This window comes from Syngnathus typhle, linkage group LG5, assembly GCF_033458585.1.
Source record: "Syngnathus typhle isolate RoL2023-S1 ecotype Sweden linkage group LG5, RoL_Styp_1.0, whole genome shotgun sequence".
NCBI lineage: Eukaryota > Metazoa > Chordata > Actinopteri > Syngnathiformes > Syngnathidae > Syngnathus > Syngnathus typhle.
Genome location: NC_083742.1, coordinates 10,929,042 through 10,954,984, shown reverse-complemented (window position 1 = coordinate 10,954,984; position 25,943 = coordinate 10,929,042). Strand labels below are relative to the sequence as shown.

Genomic DNA, 25,943 nt, shown 5'->3' with positions numbered 1-25,943 from the left:
AACCTTTGGTATACAAAAGTGCTGCATCAAATCAGTACAAGTTGTCCATTTCAGTTATTTTATGCGTTGATTTTAAATCATTGAATGTTTTCAATTCTTTGACAACTCTGGAAAATAGATTTGAAACAACAGCAGAGACGTACAGGTAAATGAATCAAACATATCCCGCATCTCCTGTCATTACGTCAGACTTCATTCAAATGTAATCTTTTTATTAATATATCAAAGCCCAACTGTCCGACGTACATCACCCGGAGAATCGATGTTTATGACACAGACATAAACAGTTCTATTAAAATGCATCATATTAATGTGCACACAAAAACATCCTGACCACGGCCGCTCTCTGGCCTTGTGAGGAGAAATTTGAAATCTGACAGTCTCATTGCCAATAAAGTTATATCGTCCAACACAACTAATTGTGAAGCCCCTGGGCAGATTACATTTGATATGCACATAGAGGTATAAATTTGATTAGATGTTGGTAAGTAGTGGAAGTTCTGATCAGGTTTAGGCAAGCAGAGAAACAAGGCTTGCTGCCATCCCACTCTTCTGTTCTTTTCTCTTTGCATTTCACCTACCACTTTACTCACCAGCAATCATTACATTTCGAAATGTATTGCAGAAAATTGAAAATGACAACAAAACCATTGATTTTAGTCATGTTTAATGTCAACAGTTACCTTGTGTGGACAAAGTGAAGATATGCGGATGCTCAATGTTACAGTTCAAGCACAATTTCAAAATTTAAGCTGCATGAAAGCCAGCCCTGAATTGGGGAAGGGGGTGGGGGACTCAAACCATGACATCAAATTTAGGTAATTGACACTTAAGATGTATTTCTTTTGCCCCCGTTCGTATATAGAAAATGTGGATTAAGGCTAAAAATGTCAGATGTGTTAGGCGATGAATTATAACAAAATCCCTGATATTTGGCAAGTGGCCGAGAGAAGGTTCTCTACAGTGCAAAGCATGCCAAGCTGCCTATAAACTTTATTGAGCACAAGAGTCAATGGTAACATCAGTCACAATGGATTGAGGCTGCATTCAGTCATTCAATAGGAGGAGCTGAGTACAGCTTTTCAAAACCTTAGAATATAGTGTGTTTTGGGCATTTTCCTTACAACAACAACAACAAATATTGCAATCAAAACCATGATCTAGATCCTAGCATAAAAGCTAGTAAATGCTCATGCTTTGCTATGGACCATTTCGGATGTGTGGGATGGTGTGTTTCTTGAACTTTATGCTAATAAATAGTTTCACTTTATATTGGCAGCATCGGTACATGGAAAAAAATAGCACACGCTAACTAGTTTAGCCAAAAGTCACAATGTATTAGATTGAAACTAACATTATATAACACATTCCCATCATGATTACACCAGATGATGTGGCAACAGAGGGCTAAAAGTAAATATCTTAAAAGACACTACACAAATGTGGCAACCAGACAGATGGTAAAGTTGAGGTTGTTTAGATATACCTGCGCAATCATAATTAGGAGCATGGAGTACTGCAGTCTTACATCACCTCAATAAAAGAAAAATTAACTTACCCTGAAAAGCATTACTTCAATTTCACTTTAGAGTAGCAACAAAAGCATCAGTAGCATTAACGTGAAGTTGTTCACATCCAAGTTTTGTGAATAAAACAAATGTGAAGCGTGAAAGGAGACTCCTTTCTAACTCACCGGACAACAACTAAATTAATACTAATATAAAACACACATCAGGGCAGATGATCACTTTTGTCTTTCAGGACATTTGTTTTGTTTTATGAACGTAATAGTCCAATTTACGATACGGGCCCCGGGCATTATTCTGTTATGACAAAGGCTGATGATTGGCTTCGATACCTGAGTAACTGTACTGGAGGTAACACACAGCTTAGCTACATGCCGAGGAGTAGCCATGATCATACAAGCAATGTCTTGTTACGGTAATATTTGGCAGACCCAACATAAATGGATTCTTATGCAAGACAACTAACTGCAAGGGAACAGTGACAAAATGCAACAAAATAATTCAATTGCCATCTTGACCTACGTGCGAGTGTGCCGGGGGGGGGGGGGGGGGGGGGGGAGGGCAAAGCTCCAGTGCTATCAACGCTACATGCTGCGATTCCTAAAGCAGAGGAAGATAATCTGATCAGTCCTTTTTTTCTTACATTTTCACATTGTCTTGGGGTAGTGTTAGTATGTGCCATATGATCAGCTGCTGGTAATGGCACTGCACCAATATTGTGTTGAACTGGGAACATTCTGTCTCAATTGCACGTTGACCGAAACATTAGAACACAGAAAGGCCACTAGATCCAGGGAAATACAGTAAGAGAAGACATCCAGCGGGACATAGGCAGCATCCTCATAGTCAAAGTGATGATTTCCAAAATCCAGCCAGTAAAACAACATGACAATGAAAGGGTTGTATGTAAAGCAACAAAAATGGCTGCAAGAACAATAATAGCAAGAGTAACAGTTTAAAGTCTTTGAGTGTAGCGTATGGGCTGTGAGTAGTGTCTGGTTCCAGGAGCCCTTCAGGTCCTGCTCATACCCACGCACGCATCAAGGACAGCGAATTGGATCAGCTCAGCACATTTTTACATTGCTGCCTTGTCCAAAAGGTTGCGTGTTGTCTTGTGTTGTTGTTTTTTCCCCTATGCCTCCAGTAACAAATCAAACATGTTGCTGTTGTTCTTCTTTTGGATTTCCATTTCCCTGGCAACCTCACATTGCATACTTCTGGGTCCATTCTCTTGCTAATTTGTTGTACCTGCAAAAACCAAACAGCATCATCAGTCAGCTTGCAATTTAATTTGTTTATTGCAGTTGTGCACTTACTTTTCCCTGTCAGCTTTGTATGTATGAGCGATCTCTGGAACCAAAGGGTCATCAGGGTTTGGGTCACAAAGAAGGGAGCAGATTGATAATAATACTGTGGAAATAATATAGTAATAAATACAAGCAACTTTTTTAACATGTGTTTATTATCAAGCCGAGAGTACTTAAATCTGCAAACACGGACGCTTCCTCACAAAGTAACGGGGAATTAATCCGAAGTATTTCGTCATTAAAATAAAACATTTCCTGAATTCACATGTATGGGCAAGTCTGGGCCCTTGACAACTCAAATGGGTTCACGGCATTTCACAAGTTCATATTCTATTTCGAAAGGCTATATACACGCTGCTATAAATATGGAACAAGTGCAGTATGTTGCAGCTGTACTGTCAACTGTACATTCGTAGCAAATTGTGAAGGTCAAACCAGATGGTTACTTTTCATAGCAGGAAATAAAAGTTAAATGCTATAAATGTTATCTGCTGGCAGTTTAAGGAAATGCTGATTTAATCGTTTTGTGTGTTGTTGTTTGTGGTGCAATGCACTGCAGTGTCTTGTGTGTGTTGTACATAGATCAGGCTATTTCTTTATTTGTTTATCGCGTAATCAGACGTGTATACTTTATGGTGATCTTGTGACAATAAAATTAAAATAACGCTAGCAGGAGAATTCCGGCCACGGAAAAATAACCACTGACTGGATTTAAAATTGGTCCAAAAGGGTAAGCAGTTCAGAAAATGGATGGATGGGTCAATGGTTGGAAAATCATCCTGAATTCTGCCATTAGACAGTGTGCAAATTTATTGGCACGTACCTTTTGATACTGTTAACGCAGGTGACCACTGTGATCTCAGTATATCCAGACAAATACTTCCATTGCTGTTAATATTAGGGTGGTAAATTTTTGTGGTAAATGCAACCTGTAATTTAACAAGAAAGTTGTCACCTCCCAGGAAAAATTATGATAGCAATACAAACAGCAACAATTTAGTCTCTGGCGCTAAGGGAAGATGGTTACTCACTTTTGGTGGTTTGAATGGGTAATCTGTAGGGAAGTGGATGGTAAGGAAAAACACTCCATTCTGATAGGGGCTATCACTCTAGTGGCGTAAAAACAGAAGCAGATATTGCTTGTGTAGTTTATTGCAAATAAAATGACACAACAGTAGTACTTACAGGACCCATTATCGTCGCCTGCCAATGAAACACTGAAAAAGACAAAACAAGGAATTTCATTATATATCGACCACATTCATGGATTTGGATAACAACTCCTGATGGATGAATGTAGAATATACTGTCGTACAAGTCCAGCACATCATGAAAACGTTAAACATTGTTTGCCATTCATTCATCATTCAATGACAGAGTGTTCCATCCGAAGCAAGTAATTACCACAAAACAAGTTCCACCAAGCCTTTAGATAGCCTCCGTCTTGGTCAGCTACACAACCATGGGAAAGACTGCTGACTTGATAGATATCCCCAGGACAGTCATTGATACACTCCACGTAGGGCGGAAAGCACAAAAGCTCGTAGCTCAGTAAGCCTGTTCATACCGTTCATGCCATATTCAAGCATATTCATAGAAAGGCGAGTGGAAGGAAAAATCGTGAGAGGATAGGTTGCACCAGGAAGAAGCGGAACTCCAGCCTTCAAGAATTTGGGTGAGTCCACAAAGACATATTGAGGCTGGCGTCGAAATGACCTCCATTGTCTCATTTCTCACGTCAAGCCACTCCTGGACCAGAGACAGTGTCAGTCAGAAGCGTCTTACCTGGGCTGTGGAGGAAAAGAACTGGACTGATGCTCAGTGGTCCAAATGCCTCTTTTCAGATGAAAGTAAATTTTGTCTATCATTTGGAAATCAAGCTCCTGGATTCTGGAGGAAGAGCGGAGAGGCACAGAATCCACGTTACTTGAGGTCCAGTGTGAAGTTTCCAGTGTCAGTGATGACTTGGGACATGTCAAGTCCACATCCAAAGCAGCCATCTGGCCCAAAGGTTGAGAGCACTTGATGCTTTCTTTGGCTGACAAGCTTTATAGAAAAGATGATTTCATTTCCCAGCAGAGATTTGGCATTTGTCCATACTGCCAAACGTACCAGAAGCCGACTCAATGACCACAATGTTGCTGTGCTTGATAGGCCAGCAAAATTGCCTAAGCTAAATCCCACTAAGAATTTCTAAGATACTATCAAGAAGAAGGTGAGAAAAACCCAACTCCAGCATGTCGATGACCTGAAAGCAACCTGCCTGGAATCACTGATCAGTGCCACAAGTTGATGTCCTTCATGCCAGGGCTGCAGTGATGCTGTCTTTAACGCAAAAGGAGGCCCTGCCAAGTTCTGATTGATTGATTCGTTTATTTCAGCTTCATCACTTTTCATTGTATGCACTGAACAAACAGAACGGGAACTGAAATGGGAAACTGGATGAAGCCACTTTGCTTATCGCCCCAATTCCATTCAACCAAAGATTTTGTGACATGGCTCATTCATATGCACTTTCAATCGTAATTTGTCCACAAAAAACAAGGATGACACTTCAGTTTTATATACAGCAAACAGAGATATTTACATTTTTAGCCCAGATTTCTCTTGATTGACTATTTTCTACCACCTACATGTCATAAAATAAAATAAAAGCCATCAAATTGCCCAGCGCTTTAACAACCAATGAGGGGTGTATTTCTCGATCAGGGATTTCACTTATTATGTTTGGGAACATAATGCCCGCTATGGAGGGATATTTACACATACAACAGTAAAACAACATGCTATAAACAAAAATTCTTACAATCATCTCCAACTGGTCCAGCAGAGCACTGAGCAGGGGGGTCCCTCTGCAAGTCAGACAGCTCCTATGGCAAACAGTTACAGACAAATCACATCAGTGTATTCATGTCCCATTGGTATATACCATTTATATTAACAGCTAAGTTCCTGATAAAAGAACTGTTGCATACATAATTCATACCATAAAACTATTATCCAAATGATACAACTTGTCTTTGGGGTTGAAACCTAATTTTGAGAATAACTTTTAAAGGCAGTCATAATTTATAATTTGTTTATTATTTATTCATCACTCATTATTTATTTATTATTTATTGTTTGTGCCTTCTTGTTTTTACGTGTGCTGTGTCTCGTCACCGTGGGATAGAGGAAACGGAATTTCGGTTTCTTTGTGTGTCTTGACATATGAAGGGATTGACAATAAAGCAGACTTTGACTTGACTTTGACAACACGCATTGCTTTGATTACAGGCTGTTGGGAAGACACAAACAATAATAACATCTGTATGTAAGACATGATTAACTGTGTCAAATATCTATACACTGTGTCAATAAAATGAAGGCCAGTCAACAATATACAGCAGCAAGAAAAACTATTCAAAATAGTGCTGAATGTTGCTTGGATAGACATATGTGACTTAGTCTCAGGACGTCCAGACAAACATGAAGCATCCACAATATCAGGTACACTTGCACAAGCAAGATTCATCCATTATCTGAACCACTTTGTCTTTAGAGGATCGCGGGCATGCTGGAGCCTATCCCAGCAATCTTTGGACGGTAGGCAGGGTACACCCTGAACTGGTTGCCAGCCAATCCCAAGGCACAAATAGACAAACATTACTCAGCTAAAAATCAGCAAATTTTACTTTAACAAAGACACTGACTGCTTAGGTATTAAGATTGTAGTTCTCGCTGATGTAAAAATCTATGGCATTAAGATTTTAATATTTTGGTGAATGCATTTAACTGTGAGTGTCTTTTAGTGCACCACTGACGGCAAAAATAAATCCATTTTAAATGTAGACGATTTATCTTGCATCACATTAGATTATTATGACGAGTTATTATTATGAATCAATGAGGTGAATGTAACTACACTATGCCCAACAGGGCATGCAAAATGAAAAGCTGTCCCACTTTAACTTGAAATAACACAACAGAAAGACACCGCCTAACACTTGTGCAACATAGCATCTCGTCGTATGCATGATGACTCGAACACTATTAAAAAAAAAAACATCCCGCAGTGTAAAAATATACACACACCTTGGCCAACCGCGTTGCCCCATTTGCCAGCCCATAAATGGAAACAGCGACACTAGGGTTCAATTTTGGCAACCAGCAAGCAGCTGTCATTCAAACACACAACTCGCCTTACTCCTAAAACCTGCTGTGGCAATAGCAACGACTCAGAAGTAATAATTAAGTAAAAGATATGTCATGCACAGGTTATAAATAAGTAAATAAATAAATACATACATACATACATACATACATACATACATACATACATACATACATACATACATACATACATACATACATACATACATACATACATACATACATACATACATACATACATACATACATACATACATACATACATACATACATACATACATACATACATACATACATACATACATACATACGTCTTTTATGTCTATCGTGTACTATGTCTCGTCACCGTGGGATAGAGGAAACGGAATTTCGCTTTCTTTGTGTGTCTTGACATATGAAGGGATTGACAATAAAGCAGACTTTGACTTTGACATACATACATACATACATACATACATAGATCTCTCTATTACGTTAACCGATGCTAGCAGGTTAAGCTGTGTAGGACAATTCCGTTAAGACATCAGTGGACTAGTAAATATTAGCTCGTCAAAAAAAAAAAAAAACACGCACACAAGGGAAAAAAATCGTAATACGGGTTAGTTCTCCTCAGGCGTCGTTACTGTGGCAACGCACATACGAGGGGAAAAAATGGTTAACTTTAGGTTAGCTGGTCTTTGTTTGTGTCTTAAGGCTGAATAGCGTTAAAATAAATAAAGACAAGAACATCATTCAGTGTGCAGCAACGACAACCGGGGTCGTCATCTTACGCGAAAGACTCTATCATTAAACACATTGTTATAAGTCGCTCATGGAGGAATGAAACACTCACCTTCTGAATTCTTTTCAACGCCATTGCCCCAATGGCTGCGCTTGGTAGCCTGTCAGCTAACCGTTAGATATGAACATATACAATGTATGTTCGGTGGTGGCGTAATTTCCAAATTACACCTTGCAAGAGGATGCAGGCATTCACGTCGGGACTACAATTACTTTGGTATTTTGCTTTCTGCAGCAACGTAATCATCAAACATTTAAAAATCGTATTTTTTCTATGTTGCTAGTCCAAAAATTGACGAGGTGTTTGCTAGGACCCCTGCGATCGTATTCTCGCCCTCTTGCAAGGCAGGCGCAAGACTGTTGGGCAATCATCGCGAGACTTCACCTCTTGGATTGATTATTTTATTTCAGTTTTTCCATTATTTCAAATCAAACATTCGCAGATTACGGTATAGAACCTTCGTTAGAACGCAGAATAAATATTAATATAACTAGTCATCTAGAGCAGTGTTTCTTAACTGCGAACACGTGAAGGCACCGTGGGATTTTAAAATTAGTATAACGCAATAATAATAATAATAATAATAATAATAATAATAATAATAATAATAATAATAATAATAATAATAATAATAATAATAATAATAATAATAATACTTTATTGTCTTAAATCAAATTCAGAGTATTGCGAGTGGTTAATGCGTTCAAAACAAAAAGGGCAACGGTGTGGCCAAGTAACCACAAGATGTCACTATTTGAAAAGAACAAACAGACTGAGTCCAATCAAACCAGTAAATCAGTAAATAATACACGTTGTTATACTGGATCATATCATCACATGTATTTGATGTCAGAATTCCAACACAATGGAGCCGCATTTTTCTTTTTCTTTTTATCGACTTATATGCATTCGCAAAGGGAAAAAAAGATTCCCGTGGTTGCTAATTCCGCACGCTATCATCATAAAGTCATTATGTTCTCTGACTCAGCTGCATGCACTGCATGCTTTCTGCACAGCCTTGTTTTTGCAAAGGCTCATGAACTTTCCTTTATATGTGTTAAACAAGGGTGAAAAAAGACCTCTCATTATTTTAGTGAGTTTGCATGAATGGGCTGCAGTGTTCATTCTTCTTAAATGGGTGATTCAGTGTCAGGTTGAGGATCCTATCGTCAATGTGACACTGAGAGAGACCATTTTCCTTTGGAAAACTAAAGATTCCTTCAGATAATATCTTATTGTTTGCTCATCTCTGTGCTCTCAATGACCTGCCTGTCCCGAGGCCTTGCTGTAATCAGATTCAGCAGGCAGCAGAGGTAGCACTTTGGCTCCTTAAGCACCAGGGGCCTTGTGTTGGAAGCTTTGGAACAACTGTTTATCAGGTTTTCAGACACGCGCTGTTTGTGCCAAGCCTTGGTTCACGTTGTCAACCGGTGTCAATAGTTAGGAAACTAACTCTTACTTTGCTTGCTCCCAGATATACTTTAAACCCACATGTTTGTAGTTGCCACTCACGAAATACTTGAAGGCACAAGGTGAATGCAAATAGTCAGCAATAAGTTAGTCAACGTATTTGTTTCCAAAAGGTAAAATATCACTGTCCCCGCCGTACAGGGATTTCCCCACCCGCAGCCCCAACTTCAGTGTTCGGTTACACGACTGGTGGCGCAAGTTCTAAACTGATGTATGAGCCAAGGTGTGAATGTGTAAGGACCAGGACGATATGGGTGGGGGTAAGAGCTTAGGCGAGCCGTCTCATGATGGCTATAGCCTGTAGTGTTGTAATTTGAGCCAATGGACTCAGCAGACCTCAGCGACGCATCGTTTTGGTCACATGAATCATACTGGTTCAATTGTATAACAGAAAGCTTTTCACGTTTTTGTGGCAATTACGCCCCGAGTGTATTCTTCCCTCAATGGCCTTTTTCCCATGGTCGCCATGACAAGGCACATATTCGCTCATTTTCCAAATTCACTTAGATTGCTCTTCTTAATGGCCAAATTATCCAATAAAAGCAGAAGCAATTAATTCTGAGCACAAGCTAGGCACACAGTCCCCAGAGGTGTTCTACCTTGGGTCAGTGTATCAGCTTTCTGAGGGTTCTCCCACAGAACAAAGATCCATTGTTGTCACACACTAAGAGATATTTGTTCACCCCTTGCATCAATGGTCTTGATTTGATTATACACTCAGGCTATATGTGCAAGTAGCACTCATGTTTACAGTGAAGTCAGCACTCTGCACAATCAAATAATTATTGAGCTCAGCAAGGGGAAAAAAAGGTCATTATGCGTGAAGCAATCTGTGTGTTTCATGACTTATTTCCTTGGCTGTGATTTGATTTTGCTTGTCATTGTTAAGGTGCTCCTTGACCCAGACCATCTCAGTATCAGACGTTAAACCCTTTTGTTTTGGGGATTGAGTTTGCCTGATAATTGTAATGAAAAACAAAACAAAAAAAACTTAGAACTACTTTCTGTGGCTACATTAAAAGCTAGCCTCACACATTCTTCACAATGCATGAATAAATAGCATGGCATACTTCATTACATTGCAAAGTTCAATGTGAAAGATTTAAAGGCAGTACAGTAAGAATATAATTCTTAATCGCTTGTCTAGTTTGCACATAAAGGCACATGCGGTAACAATCAGCCAAAAGCAATTTGCGGAGAGGGAGTGTGTCGCTCATCATTTAACACTGGAATCCTTGTGGTAATTTTAGCCTTTGGAGGAATGTTCAATGATTTACTTTTGAAATACACTTCAGTAAAGGGACACAAGAGTGACTAAGTAGAACCTAGTTTTAAACTGTAAACTGTTTTGTTGAGGTTTTATAAAACTAACCGACTCTACAAATGTGATTTCCAATGTCGGCCTTGTACACTGCAATTATTTTTAGGAATTTAAAAGCTTCATAATCCTGTCCCATCGCCTTTGGTCATTCCTTATCAGATGCGCATCATGTGGAAACCAGACAAACCAAACATTATAAGGAAGCAGTATTGTTATGCGGCAAAGCACTTTCGGACTAACCCCAAGTGTCCCACTGCACAACTGAATGATGGCTTTTTGAAATGTTTAACTGTGCGGTTCATGCAATGAGTAATCCCCAGAGTCTCGCCACCAGTGCTCTATATAGTGTTGACTAACACATTTAGTGGTTATCATCTAGGATCAAATATGTTCCAGCTGTTGGTTTTTCTGATGTCCATTTCAGGTTTTCCTAGTGAGGCGAGTTTCCTTGGAGGACAAAGGAGGGATTTCCTTTGAACCAAACAGACTGGCTTTAGCAGCACTAACAAATAGCATGGCTGTGTTATTTAAACAGAAAGTTTCTCTAAATGTGAGCTTATCATATGCAACATGAAGTGCAGAGAGTGGTGAGACAAAGAGACGTTTCAAATGAGGTTATACAGATGGCAGCGGTTCATCAAGACCTCAGTGGTAGCAAAGGAATAATTCTGGAAGTGAGTTTTGCTTTCTCTTTGGCTTTGCTTTTCGTGACATTTATGTGTGTCAACAAAACATGAATCATAAAAAGATGAAAGATGAAAAAATAATAAATAAATAAAAATAATAATGAAAATGAAATATACTGTATTGAGGAAAGACTGTATTAAAGGTTATATCGTATCACCTCAATTAAGTTTTAGGTTTTCATCAAAAAGCAAACAAACAAACAAAATCAAACAAACAAAATCAAACAAACAAACATTTATTTTGATATTTTGTTTACATTTCCTGAAATTTGCCAGTGATTTTTATTTGAACAAACACAAAAGGGTCCATCTCTTTTTTTTCCTGAGGAAAATTAGTTGAAGATTTATAATCAATCATATAGTAAAGTGTATACGCTAGTGTGCATGAGTGTTTTTGTGTGTGTGTTGTGCGTGCGTGCGTGCGTGTGCGTGCGTGCATGTGCGTGTGTGTATGTGCGTGAGTGAGTGACTTGGACATGGGGGGTGGTGGGTCGGCTGCCCATCCTGCTGCACAATAAACAGTTTGTTTCCCATGAGCACCCCTCATGTTCCTGTTGTTGGCTCCATCGCTGCTCACTGGGAAACGTCCTGGCCTCTATTGTCCAAAAGGTCAGAGGTCACAGGATGCTCCTAAAAGCCCAAAAGGGGAGGTAAGAGGTTGGATGGAGGAGTGATAAGTTCCCCTTCCCCACGCACGCATACGTACTTCTTAATCAACAAAAATGACTTCATTCTTTTCCCTCAAGTCACTGCAAAGTTCCAGTCTCTATCAAGAGTTCACAGAAGTAAAGACAAAAGAATACAAAGACCAACTTTGTGGCATTGATCATCCCAAATGACTTTAATGCTTTCTTTCCTGCACCCCTGGCAGAATTGAGTCTAAAAGCAATCTGAATATGGGAAATTCAATCCAACCAGCAAACTGGGGGTAACCATATCATTAAAAGAGTAAGACCAGCCAAGAAAGGAGTGATTGTATTGTAGACTTCTTACCACACAAAACCACAGACAGAGCTCAAACATAGACTGGCGCTAGCAATGACCTTCTTAACAAGATAGCTTGAAAGAAGCATATAATGTATAAGTGCTATTTTGCAGCGTGAATATGACAGCAGACGTTTATCGACATTGAGCAGAGACATCGTAATCCCACAATGGAAACTGTTATGTCTCTCAAATTGACCACGCTAACAAAGGCCGTGTGCCACTTTGTGCTTCAAGTTATGAGATTTAGTGTAGAAGACCATAATGTAGGTCAGGCCAGTTTGGGGCCTGCAGCTTGTCTTAGGCCTCCAGGTGCTGAAGGGGTTTGGATAAGAAGAAATGCTTTCCTGCAGAAATTCACAAAGAGACATTTATCTTTTTTACAGAGCCAAGCTTGAGCATTGAATGATATCCCAGATGTTGGCTTGTATCATCCTATTACTTCCCACCGCAAAAAGACATAACAATACGACATTTGCTTATGGAGTAGCTCATGTTTTCATTCAGAAATGTGCAAAAGTCACCACTAGGTTTGTAATTTTAGCAATGCTAATATACTGTACACATAAACATAGAAAACCTGATGCATTTGGAATGGAATTTGGATTTCTTCATATATTGTTCAAAAAGGTCATCTCGTATTCAACAAAACAATTGACAGTCTACGAATAACTAATAACACATAAACATTTACTGTATATATTTTCATATTTTTATTTCCCACACCATGTAAATATTCACAGTGCAGGTGGTGAAAGTGTGTTACAAAGCCGAAACTATTTTGGAAAGACGAATGGTTAAAAATTCTTCCTGGCTGTTGTCAAGGTTTGATATGCAACGACGAGAGGAAATACTTAGTTGAGTTTATTGCCATCAGAGGAGGGTCAAACAGATGTCAAAAGCAAAGGTGTGCCTTTTACACCTCGTACTGCGATGTTTACATGTTTTGCTTGGCAAAAACAGGGAAACAGATAGGGCCCTATTGTCATTGACAGACGCATGTGTAAAAACTGGCCCATCTTCCTTTGCATGCCAGAGTGAGTCTAGTTTACCCTGTTTGTGAATTTGACAAATCATGTTGGGCTTTCCAACGGACCCAGGGTATTTTCTATAATATACCACTGGCACATCTGAAAACGGTCATTCCCACAACGCCGCGACCCACCATCTGCGAAAAGGCCCAAAAAATCCACCCAAGGAAAACTCCACCCATGCGCACAGTTAGACTGCACTTTGCGTTAGACTTGTGTTGGGTATAAATAAAAGGCCCATAATTATTTGTATGGTATTAAACCAAGTAGGGTGTGTTTGTCTATTGTAACTTGAATGGCAATCAGATCACATTTCATGACGGATGTTTGCAAAAATCCAGGTACAGGAACTCCAAACGGTTCACATACTTTTTTTATTGTAATTAGCTAACTTGCTCTCAGAATACAATCAGAAAACATTTAGGGTGCCTTTTGGCCTTAAGGAATCATAAGGAAGTAAAATTACGAGGGGAGAAAAAGTTAAAGTAACAATAATAAAGTTGTAAAGCAAAAACTAATAGGGATTAACAACATACAAGCATAACATACTTTGCAAGAGTTTTCTTGTCAACAAGTAAACTGTCACATTGTGTAGAAAAAAAATAATCTCCAAAAGTACAACAATCATAACTGTAATGTTAGCAGTATATTTACCCCTGTAAATGTAAATAGCAGCAGAACACCCAGTTTTTATTTATTCAGACAATATTTGACTATGATGATGAGTCAATTTTATTAGGCGGATATGCCTTAAGTAACAAAAGGGGGGAAAACGGATGTTCTATTAGTATTGTGGAATTGTGTGAAAATAGAAATTGAATATTATAATTATGACAAAGCTCCGGAATTTTGCACAAACAAACGAAGGAAACGTTTATATACTTACACTAGGTACAGTAGTTACACTACACAACCATATTGTTGCTTATTTCCATTGTTGGTATGCTTGTATTTGTGGGGACTTAGTGTATGTACGTCTGATGTAAAATGAGATGATAGTTAGAGAAACATGAGAGACAATAGGCGCAGTGCACAGCGGTCTCCACTTTTCAACCACGGGCAATTATGAGCATAATGCTTGGAGTTTGAATTACATGTTATGAATCATCCCCCAGGCCTGACCCTCACCTTGTCATGCCGTGTCATATCAAGTTAGGATACACGGGCTGAGGGACGTGACAGCTGGAACTGTTTCGAGCCTCTCTGGAACATTTCATTGTTGGAGAGACTCGTGTTGCCATAAAAAAAGTGTTTCTGTGAATGATAGAGTGAAGTACAAGAGTTGCAGGGCTTGGATGTGACTCGCGCATTTCCAACAGTCATATGCCCATCATTTGGACTGACGAGTCATCTCGTCCGCGCTTTGTGCAGGACTTCATCTCCAGGAGTGTTTCTAAGACAGCAAGAATGACTTCTGGCATAAATTGCATAGCACTCTCGCCTTTTAGGCCTTCTCATATGATGGGGTTGGTTTCCGTTCTTTATGAGCGAATAAATCTAACTGGTGCCAAAGGGGAAAAAATTTGATTAAAATTCCCCATTCGCTGTCTTAAGCAGCCCAGCTGCACTGTGCTGTTTGTTTTCCGCCGTGCAGCTGCACAGTTGTGTATCACAGATAGGTGGGCCCAACTAAAACACTCGACATGCCTTGTTCTAACGTCCAGCTGCCCTTCAAGTCGCTGGGTTTCAAACTACAATTTGACATTGGGAAAAATGTATTTCATTGCACTCTCCCTTGATCCTCACATCTTTTTTTCATATCCAAATTCTGCGCACTGAACTCGCCGCACGTGCTTGTGTGATGCCGGAGCTCAAATACTTGAGTCAAACAGCAAACACAGCAAGACAAACACAAATAATGACTGTTGCCCCAAGTCAAAGAATGATCTTGACGTAAGAAAAGTTGTTGACAGCTCAAGCAGAAAGCTTCAACTGTGGTTTCACATGGCGTGTTTATTCGAGAGACATATTGCAACTATTTTCTGAACAGCTCATCATTCACTACTCCAGACGTTAACGAGAGCAAGTGCAGTGTTTGTTCACCTTGAGATAACACAAGGCAATGTGGTTCAGCAGGTAAGACGTGTCTTGGAGCAACATTATCTGGGCCGTAGCATCTTTGTGTCGGTTTTAAGAAAATGTTTATGTACGCACTGTTCATATAACAATTGATATAACAGCAGATCTACAACAACTCACTGATTCCACTGAATGCACTAATGAAGTAATTGCCCTCAGACTCAGTGGGATAGCCAAAATGCAATTATTAATCACCTCTATTGTAATAATAAAATGTTGGCTTGTTTGTTCTTTTCGTTTTTTTAAATGTTTGGTTTTGCCATTGTTTCCCTCCCAGTAAGATGTAGGGATAGTTCCGCCCGATCATCCACGTATTGCAGCTCCTGACTGGGCTGGACTGGCCATCGGGCATTCGGGGCAGATGCCCGGTGAGCCGGCAGCTCTTGGGAACAATACGGTGTTACGTATTTAGTTATTCTATTTCTCCATTCTACCACCACCACTAACTATTTATCAATTTACACAGAATACATGACTAACTCAGCCAATAAATATCAGTGGCAGAGCTAGTATGTGGTAGCCAGGGGTGATCAGAAGCTGGGCCAGAACTGGTTGGGCCAGACCGGCAGGCCTAACTCAAAATGACAGGGCCGATTTTTTTGTGCCAATCCAGAACTATCTCCAGCTATCGTGACACTGAAACATTCAGTGCTTGGACATTATGTTATTCTTTGCTATTTGAACGGGTCTGCTTACTTCGCGGTAACCTTTCTTCTTGTCCATATATTGCTACTCCTAAAAAAAACAAAGGCAAATGTAAAACACAACAATGTTAATTTGATTGGATCTTGCTAGCAATATCTGTCGTTTTTAAAAGGGAAGAAATTTTTCAATTTTAGTATTGACACATGAAGTCGATCCACAATTTGCCTTTGCGGGCCGCAAAATTATGTGACGGGCCGCATCTGGCCCCGGGCCTTGAGTTTGACACCTATATGTTGTAGAGTATTCCATCAACTCTAGATGTTATGTTTAGATTGATGTCAGGTAGGTGAAGACATATTTTTACTGGAAATTCTGGTGTAACTTCATATTTAATTATCCTCAGGCATTAGATCTTCAGACTCCAAATCCACAAAATGATTATTTCTGAGAGTATTTCCGTTTTCAACATCAACAAATGACAATAAACGATGTATTTGACATGCATTTGGTTCATACAACTTACTAATAGGATGTCCATTTTAAATTTGAATTATTCAACGTCGACGACGGGACTTTACAGTGAGTCAGTGCTGCGTTGTATTTCTCAAAAGCTCTTCCCCATAGTGTGCTCATACACACCTGTGGACACACACACATGCACACACTGAAAATTGCGGTGTGAGTATGAGAAAGCGGGGGGGGGGGGGGGGGGTTGTGTAGCAGTTCTATAAGCAAGGGAGATTTTTTTCGAAGCCCACATAAAAATGACGGCTTCCAGGCGCTATACACCGTGCTGACAGTTTGTACACTGGACAAGACTTGGCTGTAGAAGGGAGCCTAAAACCCTAATAATATGTAATTCGTGTGAAAAACAAAAGTCCCAGTGAACTTGAAATAACTTTATCTTCTGCGGCTTCACGGACACAAACAGCAAGTAAGTTAAAAATATGCTGAAGACTTGCGGTACAAAGTTTCCCAAGGCCAGAGAAAGGAAATAGACAGACAGTTTCTCCCTGACCCTGTTGCCACTCCTCCTGTAACCTCCTCCTAACAACCCCCAGGGGGGGATCCTGTCTCTATGTGTAAAACAGACAGTCAAAAAAGCATCCTGGAAACTTGAGAGGAGGAAAACAAGAGGACGTTAGGAAGTCCAATAATCTCAAATGTAGACAACGCAGTCAGTGGATAATCCTGCGGCCACACAGAGCAGGTGCCAAAGAGCCTGAAAGCTGCATGGTCATTGTTGCCTTTCCAAAATAAGGAGCTTCCTGGAAGCCAGTGGTGTGAAAGCCACCACCACTCTACTTGAGTGTCTGCTTCGGATCCTGCTCCAGACGTACAGTACAGGTGCAGGCGCCCGCTACGACTGCATCAGCGTTAACCACGGCCCCCTCCGCGACAGGCAAGGGTATATGCACCAAAACATATCTACAATCTCCTTTAATATGGGCAACGATCAGCGAGGCAGAGTTTAATACAGGGAGACGCGAACAATGTCTGGATTCTTCTGGCCCTAAGACGGCTATGGGAAATGGCAGGGATGCCAGTGCTGATAAGTGACCGAGGGGGGTTCAAGTTACTTCCAGCTGTCTACAGCCGCGCATGCCTCTGTGGAACATATAGTTCACACGTAATGCAAACCATTTCATTTGCACAACGCTTATAAAAATCTGGCAGGGATACTCAATGAAGTCAACAGGCTCACACTTCGGCTTGGTTTACATCACGGCAAAGAATTCCCACTCTTCCGAGGATGCGAAGCAATGCATCCTCAGCTGAGAAAACACAGACGCGAAAGACTGTGACCTTGCAAAGGATAGCTGAATTCAATAAAAACCTGGGGAGACAAAAAAAAAAAAAAAAACTGAATGCGGCATATGTGGACAATTACAGTGCTTTAATACCTGCGCATGTTAAATAGCGTCCACAGAAGGACTGTTTATAGTTTTGGCTGAGCGCTATGTTTCCACTTCAACCATTAAAAAAACACATTTCTAAATCGACAGCAAAAAATATTTCACGGAATGTCTTCTTGTAATTGAAATGAAGGGGAAATCAAACCTATAAATGCTAAACACTCTAATAAACAGTCACCATTTACAATGAAAACTCCCTCCACATTAAAATGACCTCACCGGCGAAGGCCTTTTCCTCCCCATTTGGAAATAAGTGTAAGTACGTTTTCAAGCCTGTGGATACTCTGAAAACTAGAGTGCTCTTGATCAGCTTTGAAGTTGTCCGAAAATTATACTCCTTAAAAGCATCCTTTACAATACTGGAAACATGAACATAGATTCTAGTCAAGGGGCCAAATGAACCCTACTTGACTACTACGGATATAGTTTTGATGTCTTCTTGCAAATAATAATAAATGGCTTTTGTTGATTAAGGATTTCCGCATTATTTTATTGAGGCAATAATAAATTGTCATCTGGAGTCTCTAAAAACGTGCAGGATAAAGTTCAACAAAACTGTGGTCATTCACACATTTAGGAATTACAACTGGGACTGAATTGTAAGGAACTCCTCATGATTCATATCTTTACTTTCCACTGACTGTTCAACGGAGGGAAAAAGCTCCCTTGTCTTGAAATCAGGACCCATCTGGAAAAGGTATCCTGTGAATGCAACACAACACCAGAAAGAAGGAGAAAAGCAGGAGTCAAACTTTGCAACTAAGTCTTTTATTTCCTCCCCTCTGCACCGTTTAGTGTTTCAGTTACACCCTACAGGCAGTAACGACTGTCACCTAATCATAACCTCACATAATCTTAAATGGCATTTACGCCCATACCAGTCTGGAAAGGGAACCTATCTATGGATTAGAATGGATATGAGGGGGGTTTTTTTGTCGCAAGATCTATGATTGGCCTCCCAGACAGATGTCGCGCGTTGACCGAGGAAGTGAACTTCAGAGCTGCCTCGATGAGTATTGCACTTAATCGAAATCTCATCGGTCTTTAACGTTTCGAAATATGTGGCAATTTTATATTTATTTGGAAAGGGTTTGGCATTTGTATGACTGGTCATTTAGAATTCTCTTGTAATGTCTTGATTTCATTGTCATTACAAAGCCATTGAAGAAAAAGGAGTCAGGCGCATCCGTCCATCCATCCATCCATCCACCCATCCATCCATCCATCCATCCATCCATCCATCCATCCATCCATCCATCCATCCATCCATCCATCCATCCATCCGTTTTCCGAATCGTTGCCAGCCATTGTAACTATTTGAGATGTAAATTGGGTCTGTTGGTCCTCTGTAATGTGTGGAGTCAAATATGACTGGTAGCACCATTATGTACAATATATTGTGTACTCCACATACAATAAAAACAAATATCATTAGAGAGCTTTACTCCTTTGACCTGGCAAGACAGATCAGAAAAGAACTCCTCTAGTAAGACTGGGGTGAAAACATGATGAGATGGAAATTATTGCTGAATTAAAGCACTGCTTTGATTGGACCGTGACTGGCCAATGGTTGGCACAACATGAAGGACGACCTTGAGTTCTCAGAGGAAGTGCAGATTGGCTCGCATCATCTCGCCCTTTTTCTCATCTCGCTCTGTTGCTTTTTTTCTCCAACATGGAAGCACACACTCACGGCACCACATATTCCTAGTGGAACACAGATCAGTATTTGCAGCCTTTTCACACTCATTCAAGTGCAGGAGGAGAGTGAACCGGTCATGTACGACATGCCAGGGCAGAGTGAGCAACTTCAAGGGGATGCAAATGGAGGTGGTGTGGGACATCCTATGAATACATTTTCAGGCCACCAGTCGATCTGCCCTCGGGCGGAGATTCCGCCTGTTCAAATCTCTCCTGACCCCTCATCATCATGCCGTTAAAATCAATCCCACTCTAACGAGACAATTTCAAATGGATGAAGAGGATTTTGGGGTAAACACGAGGGCGGCAAAGAGTCTGCATTTATTATAGCGAAAACATTATTTACTTTGACAACATTTTGAAAACATTTTACCCCCTATGAAACGCTCTCAGTGCTGCTAGTTTGATGACGACAATTCCTGTTATTGAGAATAACCGGTCAAAGTGCCGAATCACAAATATCGGCTTTTGTTTACTTCACACACGTCGGAAAGTTAACAAATATTTTTGACTTCATTGATTGCTGTTTGGTTAGTTAATAGGGAGATCATGTAATCTAAAATACATAAACAATTTCCACAAACCCTGAAGAACTCATTAAATTGGTACAAATGGGAGATTTGTCTTTGAGTGACGACGTCTAACAAATAGCAGGCATCAGAAAGAATACAACCTATAAAATGAATAGTAACAAACACAAATACAGTGGTGATCAAAGGTTTACACACCCCAGGTGAACATTTGTATTCATGGCAATGAAGAACCCAAAGAAGGATGGAAAAATCTCCAAAAGGCATCAAAGTACAGATGAGACCTTCTTATATCAAAAAAGTTACATTTTATCTCCATCATTTATAGTTTCATGACTCGATCATAATTACGTGTTAATCTCAAAGTTTCTGTCTTTCCTTAGCTGCTTCATAAAATGAATGCAAATTTTACCTGGTGTGTCTAAACTTTCGATCTCCACTGTAGGTATGATCATTATCGTTGTGGCGGGTGTAAATCAAGGCAAAACAGGGGATGTTGTGCCTTTGTGCACCATGGTGGGATGGAAGTAATCTTTTCCCTGCCAATCCTAATGGCATCCCTTATTTGCACCAAAATCAGTAGTATGTTGAGTTTGACATTGCAGAAACTGAAATAGACTCACTATTGCCCATGCATGACATTGACAGCCGGTAAACCAGACTCCTCTTTAAGGATGATGTAGTTGGCCGTGCACGTGACATGGGCAACTGGAGACCGTCTTGCACCCCTGATCCTGTGACCCCTGAACCCCCCCCCCCCCCCAATAGTGACAAACCAGTTGACCACGGTGCCTCGTAAGAGCAATAGTCAACTAAAAAGAAATAGTTTTTCTGATGGCATTTAAAAAGTGGTTTACAGATGACAGTGCAAAATCTATTCCCGTTCATACACACCTAAAGTATAAATGACTGGAAATGTTAATGACGCGATGCATGCCAGGCCAGTAGTTGGCGACAGCACTTTGGAAAGAAACATGACACAAGCTCACCAACTCCCTATTCTGCCCAGTTTATCCCCGATGGTTCCTTGAATACCCTTTTTTGGCGTATTGGTGAGCATTGCTGGAGAAGCCACAAAGGCACTGTGGTCCACCATTGTTGTTGTGGTTGTGACTGCACAGGCTCAGGCTGAACAAAGACTATTTTCAGATTTTAGGTACGATTTGGCACAAAGCATCAACATGACCTTTACGAATGATTGCCTTTTCGAGCTTCCAAATGCTATTGTCATCTGAACCGACCTGTTTTATTATTTTTAAGCGCATAGACAGCCGGGGTTTTCCTTGTCTTATACCTTTCATTCCAACAAGAACATTCTGTTGGAATAAAGCATCTCAACTAAGATTTGTGTATTTGTCACAAGTGTGTTATGTCTCACTGCGCTGCAACATTGTACTGTGAACAACAGGAGTCTGCCTGCATGTCTACGATGGCTGAGATATAGCACATAACTGAATGTGAGAGCTATCCCGATTCGTCAACTTCTAATGCATGCATGAATCAATTCTCTGTCTCAACCTGTTTTGATATTTAATTTACATTGTTAATCATTCATAGACCCTGAACATTTGTTGTTGCACCTGCTGGAGCATGCTTGTCTGGTTTACCCCTGACCTGTAATTTCTTTTTGAAATTCTGTATTTACTTTCCTTGATGTGGATATAATTTTAGCTCATTAATATACAAGATGGCAGCATGAAAGATTTTGAGGAATATAATATTTTGTGTGGGCATTCAAGAGAATGCCTTCCATTGTGTTTATAGCATACTATAGCCCACAAAAACCAAGATCTGTTTGCCTGGGGACAATATGGGTGCAAACACGTATTTATGCAAACAAGCAAACTGCGACCCTCTTTGCAATTCTCAGTCATGCAGTCAACTATACGTTGCCTTCTATTGAATACTGTTACATGCACACACTCAGGGGGAGAAGGGATCTAATGAGGCCCATGGAGACGCTGAATTGTCAGTCAACCTTCAGCATGCTGACACAGTGCACAACATCTAGAACATCATTTTTTCAAGGTAGGGCAGCCTGTCAAAATCCGTCGGAATTTTGGAGGTCCATGTAAATGTTGTAGAAAAGGTTAAGGAAATGCCATAGCATCAACTGTGCCAATGTTGTCTCTATGGCCCATTTGAAAACACATCTCTATGCCACAGTTCAGTGCATACAAATTGCTACTTAGTTACGGAATTACAGAGTGCACATGAAGTAGCTCAGATACCTTCTGGACAAGAGGGTAACCATATCAAGCGCACCTTAACAGACTCGAACTTCAGCTGCAGCTAACCAGCCCAAACAACAAGACACTTGTGATAAGAGTCAAAATAAGTTCATTTCTTTCTCGTGTTCTTATTAATATAATAATATACAGCATCCAGGCGCTTAATTATTCAGGTCAATGCTTGATACTTTGACTTCAACTTTGAAAGAATTGAAAGAAGGTGCGTTTGATTTGCTTCGCCAACTGACCCGCACTGAGGCACGGCTACTTCGTGCGCACGCGCTTAACGATTTCATGCACACGGGCAACTATATACTTCGTGTGCACGCTCCAACTATTTTGTGCACACGAAGTAGTATGCGCAAAAGTTGTAGTTTATGCCCACAAAGTAGCACTTTGTGTGTACATAATAGAGCGTGTGCACAAATTACTTTTTTTGTTAGTAATGTCATGTCTGGGGCGCCAAAGGTTTATCTGCAGGTTCGTCTACAGGAAAACAAAAAAGAACTCTAACCACTTCCTTTCTTCCATGACTTCTTGCAACACTGGCCCTCCAGTCCTGTTCCTCATATGAACAATGTGACCCATGTATTTAAGTCTTGTGTGAGAAAAAAAACAAGAGGCAGACTCTCAGAGGAGGCCCTGGATAGTTGCCTCGCTCTGCCTTGAGTTGCGCCACCAACATAGATCCCAGGTGCTCAATCTTATGCCTCTCCCAGATTATTGTTTGACAGCACATGCAATTATGGCAACATGTAATTATAACACCTCACACGCTCATGACATGCTCAGACGTAAAGTTTTGACAACCACCATTTTTTTGCTGGTCTTGCTCAATTTTATTTGACTAAATAAAGTACATAACGTGTTGACATCATGATATTAACAATCATACAGGAATAAATCATATACAATTACAGCAATGTTAAATGCGCCGTCATTAACTTTTTTAAGACCAACTTTCTCATTACATTGTGTTGCTGTACCTAATTGTGTGGCCAAACAGTGCGTAAATTTTTCCGCGTGGAACATAATTCGAAAAGACGAACAAAAGTTGGATGTCTTTATTGTGCGTTGGTATCTTGAGGGTTAAGAATAGCAGCTTTGCTGGACGAAGAAGTGTCGGTTTTCAGAGTAAACTCCTCCTCTATACGCACGCTTGGGCTGCGCTCTTCCACTTGAGCAGCCAACTTGTTATCTGGGCACATTCTCGGGCTGCGATGTGGAGGGAAAGAGCGACCGCGTCCAGATAAACATATACTTCTAAATTATATTTCCTGACATTTACTCCAAACAACCCGTTAGACTTTTTGTTTCTTTTCGGAGGCAAACAACCACACGTAGGCTCAAAGTTTAGGAGTCAAGCCGCCAAAAATTCTCGCGTGTTTTTTTTCCCTTCTTTGGGCTGTAGCCATTGTTTCCTCACACATGGATCTTTAGTGCATTGAGTAACCTCTCTCTGGCTTGGACTGCAGTAGTTTTTTTTTTTTGTGGGCCCCGGGGCTCTGCATGAGGACATCCCACAGTGGAGACGCGCGCTAAAGGGACGCACGCGCTTCCAAGGAGACAAACTTTGACAAGTTGCTGCAAATACCGTGGATTACTATTGCCATGGACGTCGGGACCACGTCCAGAAGATGAAAAATGGACACTTTCTTGTAGTTAGTTGTGTCTCACCACGGAACCTTTCAGACGATCTGATTACAAGTGGTTTGTTCTAGCGGTTACGCTCACGATCTTTTTTCTTCCACTCTTGTCGATCCACTTTACTGGTGTGCAAAAATGCCTCAGCTGAACGGAGGCGGCGGCGATGATTTGGGGGCCAATGATGAAATGATATCGTTTAAAGACGAAGGGGAGCAAGAGGAAAAGATTTCCGAAAATGTCTCGGCGGAAAGAGATTTGGATGACGTTAAATCCTCGCTAGTAAACGAGTCGGAAAACAACAGCAGTTCGTCAGACTCTGAGGTAAAAACTCCACGAAACCTTTATTTCTCCAAACCCTTTTATCTGCATCCTTGTGCTTTATTTGAATTTTCCGAAAAGTTTAACTAGTTTATATGTGCGCATGCCCCTTGTCAGCAAGCAGAGAGGCGCCCCCAAACCAGAGTCGACGCCGAAAGTTATGAGAAAGCAAGAGACTACTTTACTGAAGGTAAGAAAGGCAGAAAAAAAAAACATCCGATGTAGACTCAAAAATAGTTTTGCATGTGTTGACTAACTAATGCGTATATTTGCAGCACTGAGAAGACAGCACGATGGAGGTCTCTTTAAGAGCCCCCACTACCCTGGCTACCCCTTTCTCATGATCCCAGACCTCACCAATCCATACTTATCCAATGGCTCTCTTTCTCCCAGTACAAGAACAGTAAGTTTCCATGTCCTTAGCTAATCTCAAACACTCTTTCCTGTAGTCTCTCACACTCCTCACCAACTTTTGCCCAGCCTAAAAGTTTCTTGTGCACTGCCAGAGGGCCATATTTCCTCTGTGGCCTCCCAAGGAATTACTTCTTTGTCTTTAAGAGGGTGATCAGAATTAGCTGGTTCTTAGATTTGCATTTAATTATGCAAATGATTGATTTTTTCAAAATTATTTGAATGCTTCATAAGTTGTGGAAACATTGACTATTTACTTAGTATTTTGCATGGTTCCGCATGCAATTGTCTTTAATGGTTGAGGTGTTTTAGTTTCGTGCTGCTACCCATCAGTTCTACGTGTTTACACTGTGTGCAACCTCGAAAAAGAATTGCTCAAGTCACACCCAATAGTCACGACCAAGTAAGAGCTTGCTTCGACATATATATAGGTGGCATCACACTACCGTGTCTGTGACAGTGGTTTGTTCACAGACATTTTTTTAAGGTTTTGATTTGACAGATTTAAGGTGTTGATGGAGAGCTTGCAGGGGCTTGTTAAACATGGCATGATACGTTCAGCACAATGTTAGTCAAAAGAAAGAAAGACGTGCTGACAATTTAAATTTTCCACCAAGCTAAATGTGATCCCAGCACCGTGTACGTGTTGTTTTTTTCGTTTTTTTTTAATCCTCTCGGATTTGACTCATTTACCTTTAAGCGAGTCATAGTTTCTCATGGAAAAAAAAGTTTCATGTTGGAAAGCTGTTTCTCAGATTAGTCCATCCCCCAACCCTTTTCACTCCCACCCCCCAAAACAAGTACTTTCGTTAAGGCCCGCAGGCATCGGACTGAAAAGACCCCCTCCCACTTTTTTTTTTTTTTCCGTCATCTTTTCACTGTTGCAGGCCCTCTCCCCTCACCTCCCCGTACCTTCCATTCAATTAGAAAGGCGTTAGTTGACCATTGTTATTCTGAACAGTCTTGATGGCTTCATTGGAGGTCTCCATTGGGGCTCATTAACTAAATGGCCACTCGGCTCTTACGAAGACTTGTACCTCATACAAATTGTTTCTTATGGCCACCATAGTCGATGTCCAACATATACTGTATCAAATGAGTTTCTTGAAGGTTTATATTTGCATGTCTACATTATCTCATTGTCTACCGTCTCTGGGCCTTTCATTGTTACTACTTAAATTGAAGCTCGTTGCTTAAGATAAAAAAA

At 40.5% G+C, this 25,943-nt stretch overlaps 2 protein-coding genes across 4 annotated transcripts in view; one reads left to right on the top strand and one right to left on the bottom strand.

Annotated features, from left to right (window-relative positions):
* Positions 1 to 650: 650 nt before the first annotated feature.
* On the bottom strand, positions 651 to 8,110 carry ube2d4 (ubiquitin-conjugating enzyme E2D 4 (putative)). Of its 2 annotated transcripts, none has more exons than XM_061278973.1 (7): positions 7,818 to 8,110; positions 5,640 to 5,703; positions 4,019 to 4,050; positions 3,865 to 3,942; positions 3,657 to 3,762; positions 2,843 to 2,936; positions 651 to 2,774 (listed from the first exon to the last, which is right to left on the bottom strand). In XM_061278973.1, exons 1-7 carry the CDS (start codon positions 7,839 to 7,841, stop codon positions 2,729 to 2,731), a joined length of 444 nt encoding a protein of 147 aa, XP_061134957.1. In that variant the 5' UTR covers positions 7,842 to 8,110; the 3' UTR covers positions 651 to 2,728. The 2 variants fall into 2 exon arrangements, with proteins under 2 accessions (XP_061134957.1, XP_061134958.1); XM_061278974.1 differs by lacking the exon at positions 7,818 to 8,110 and adding an exon at positions 6,908 to 7,012.
* A 15,410-nt stretch (positions 8,111 to 23,520) lies between these two features.
* The window catches only part of tcf7l1b (transcription factor 7 like 1b), a 30,581-nt gene continuing 28,158 nt past the window's right edge, over positions 23,521 to 25,943 (top strand). Inside the window, exons 1-3 of one of the 2 annotated variants that reach the window (XM_061278520.1) lie at positions 23,521 to 24,328; positions 24,443 to 24,515; positions 24,601 to 24,728. In XM_061278520.1, coding sequence (XP_061134504.1) covers positions 24,143 to 24,328; positions 24,443 to 24,515; positions 24,601 to 24,728 — 387 coding nt within the window. In that variant the 5' untranslated portion in view covers positions 23,521 to 24,142. The remainder of the gene's footprint in view (positions 24,329 to 24,442; positions 24,516 to 24,600; positions 24,729 to 25,943) is intronic. The other variant, XM_061278521.1, reaches the window with a different exon arrangement.

Coding starts and splice junctions, on each gene's coding strand:
- ube2d4 (XM_061278974.1), bottom strand. CDS start 6,997: ATGACAGCTGCTTGCTGGTTGCCAAAATTGAACCCTAGTGTCGCTGTT. Junction 5,704..6,907: donor GGGCAACGCGGTTGGCCAAG/GTGTGTGTATAT, acceptor TGTTTGCCATAG/GAGCTGTCTGACTTGCAGAG. Junction 2,937..3,656: donor TGCGTTAACAGTATCAAAAG/GTACGTGCCAAT, acceptor TTATTTCCACAG/TATTATTATCAATCTGCTCC.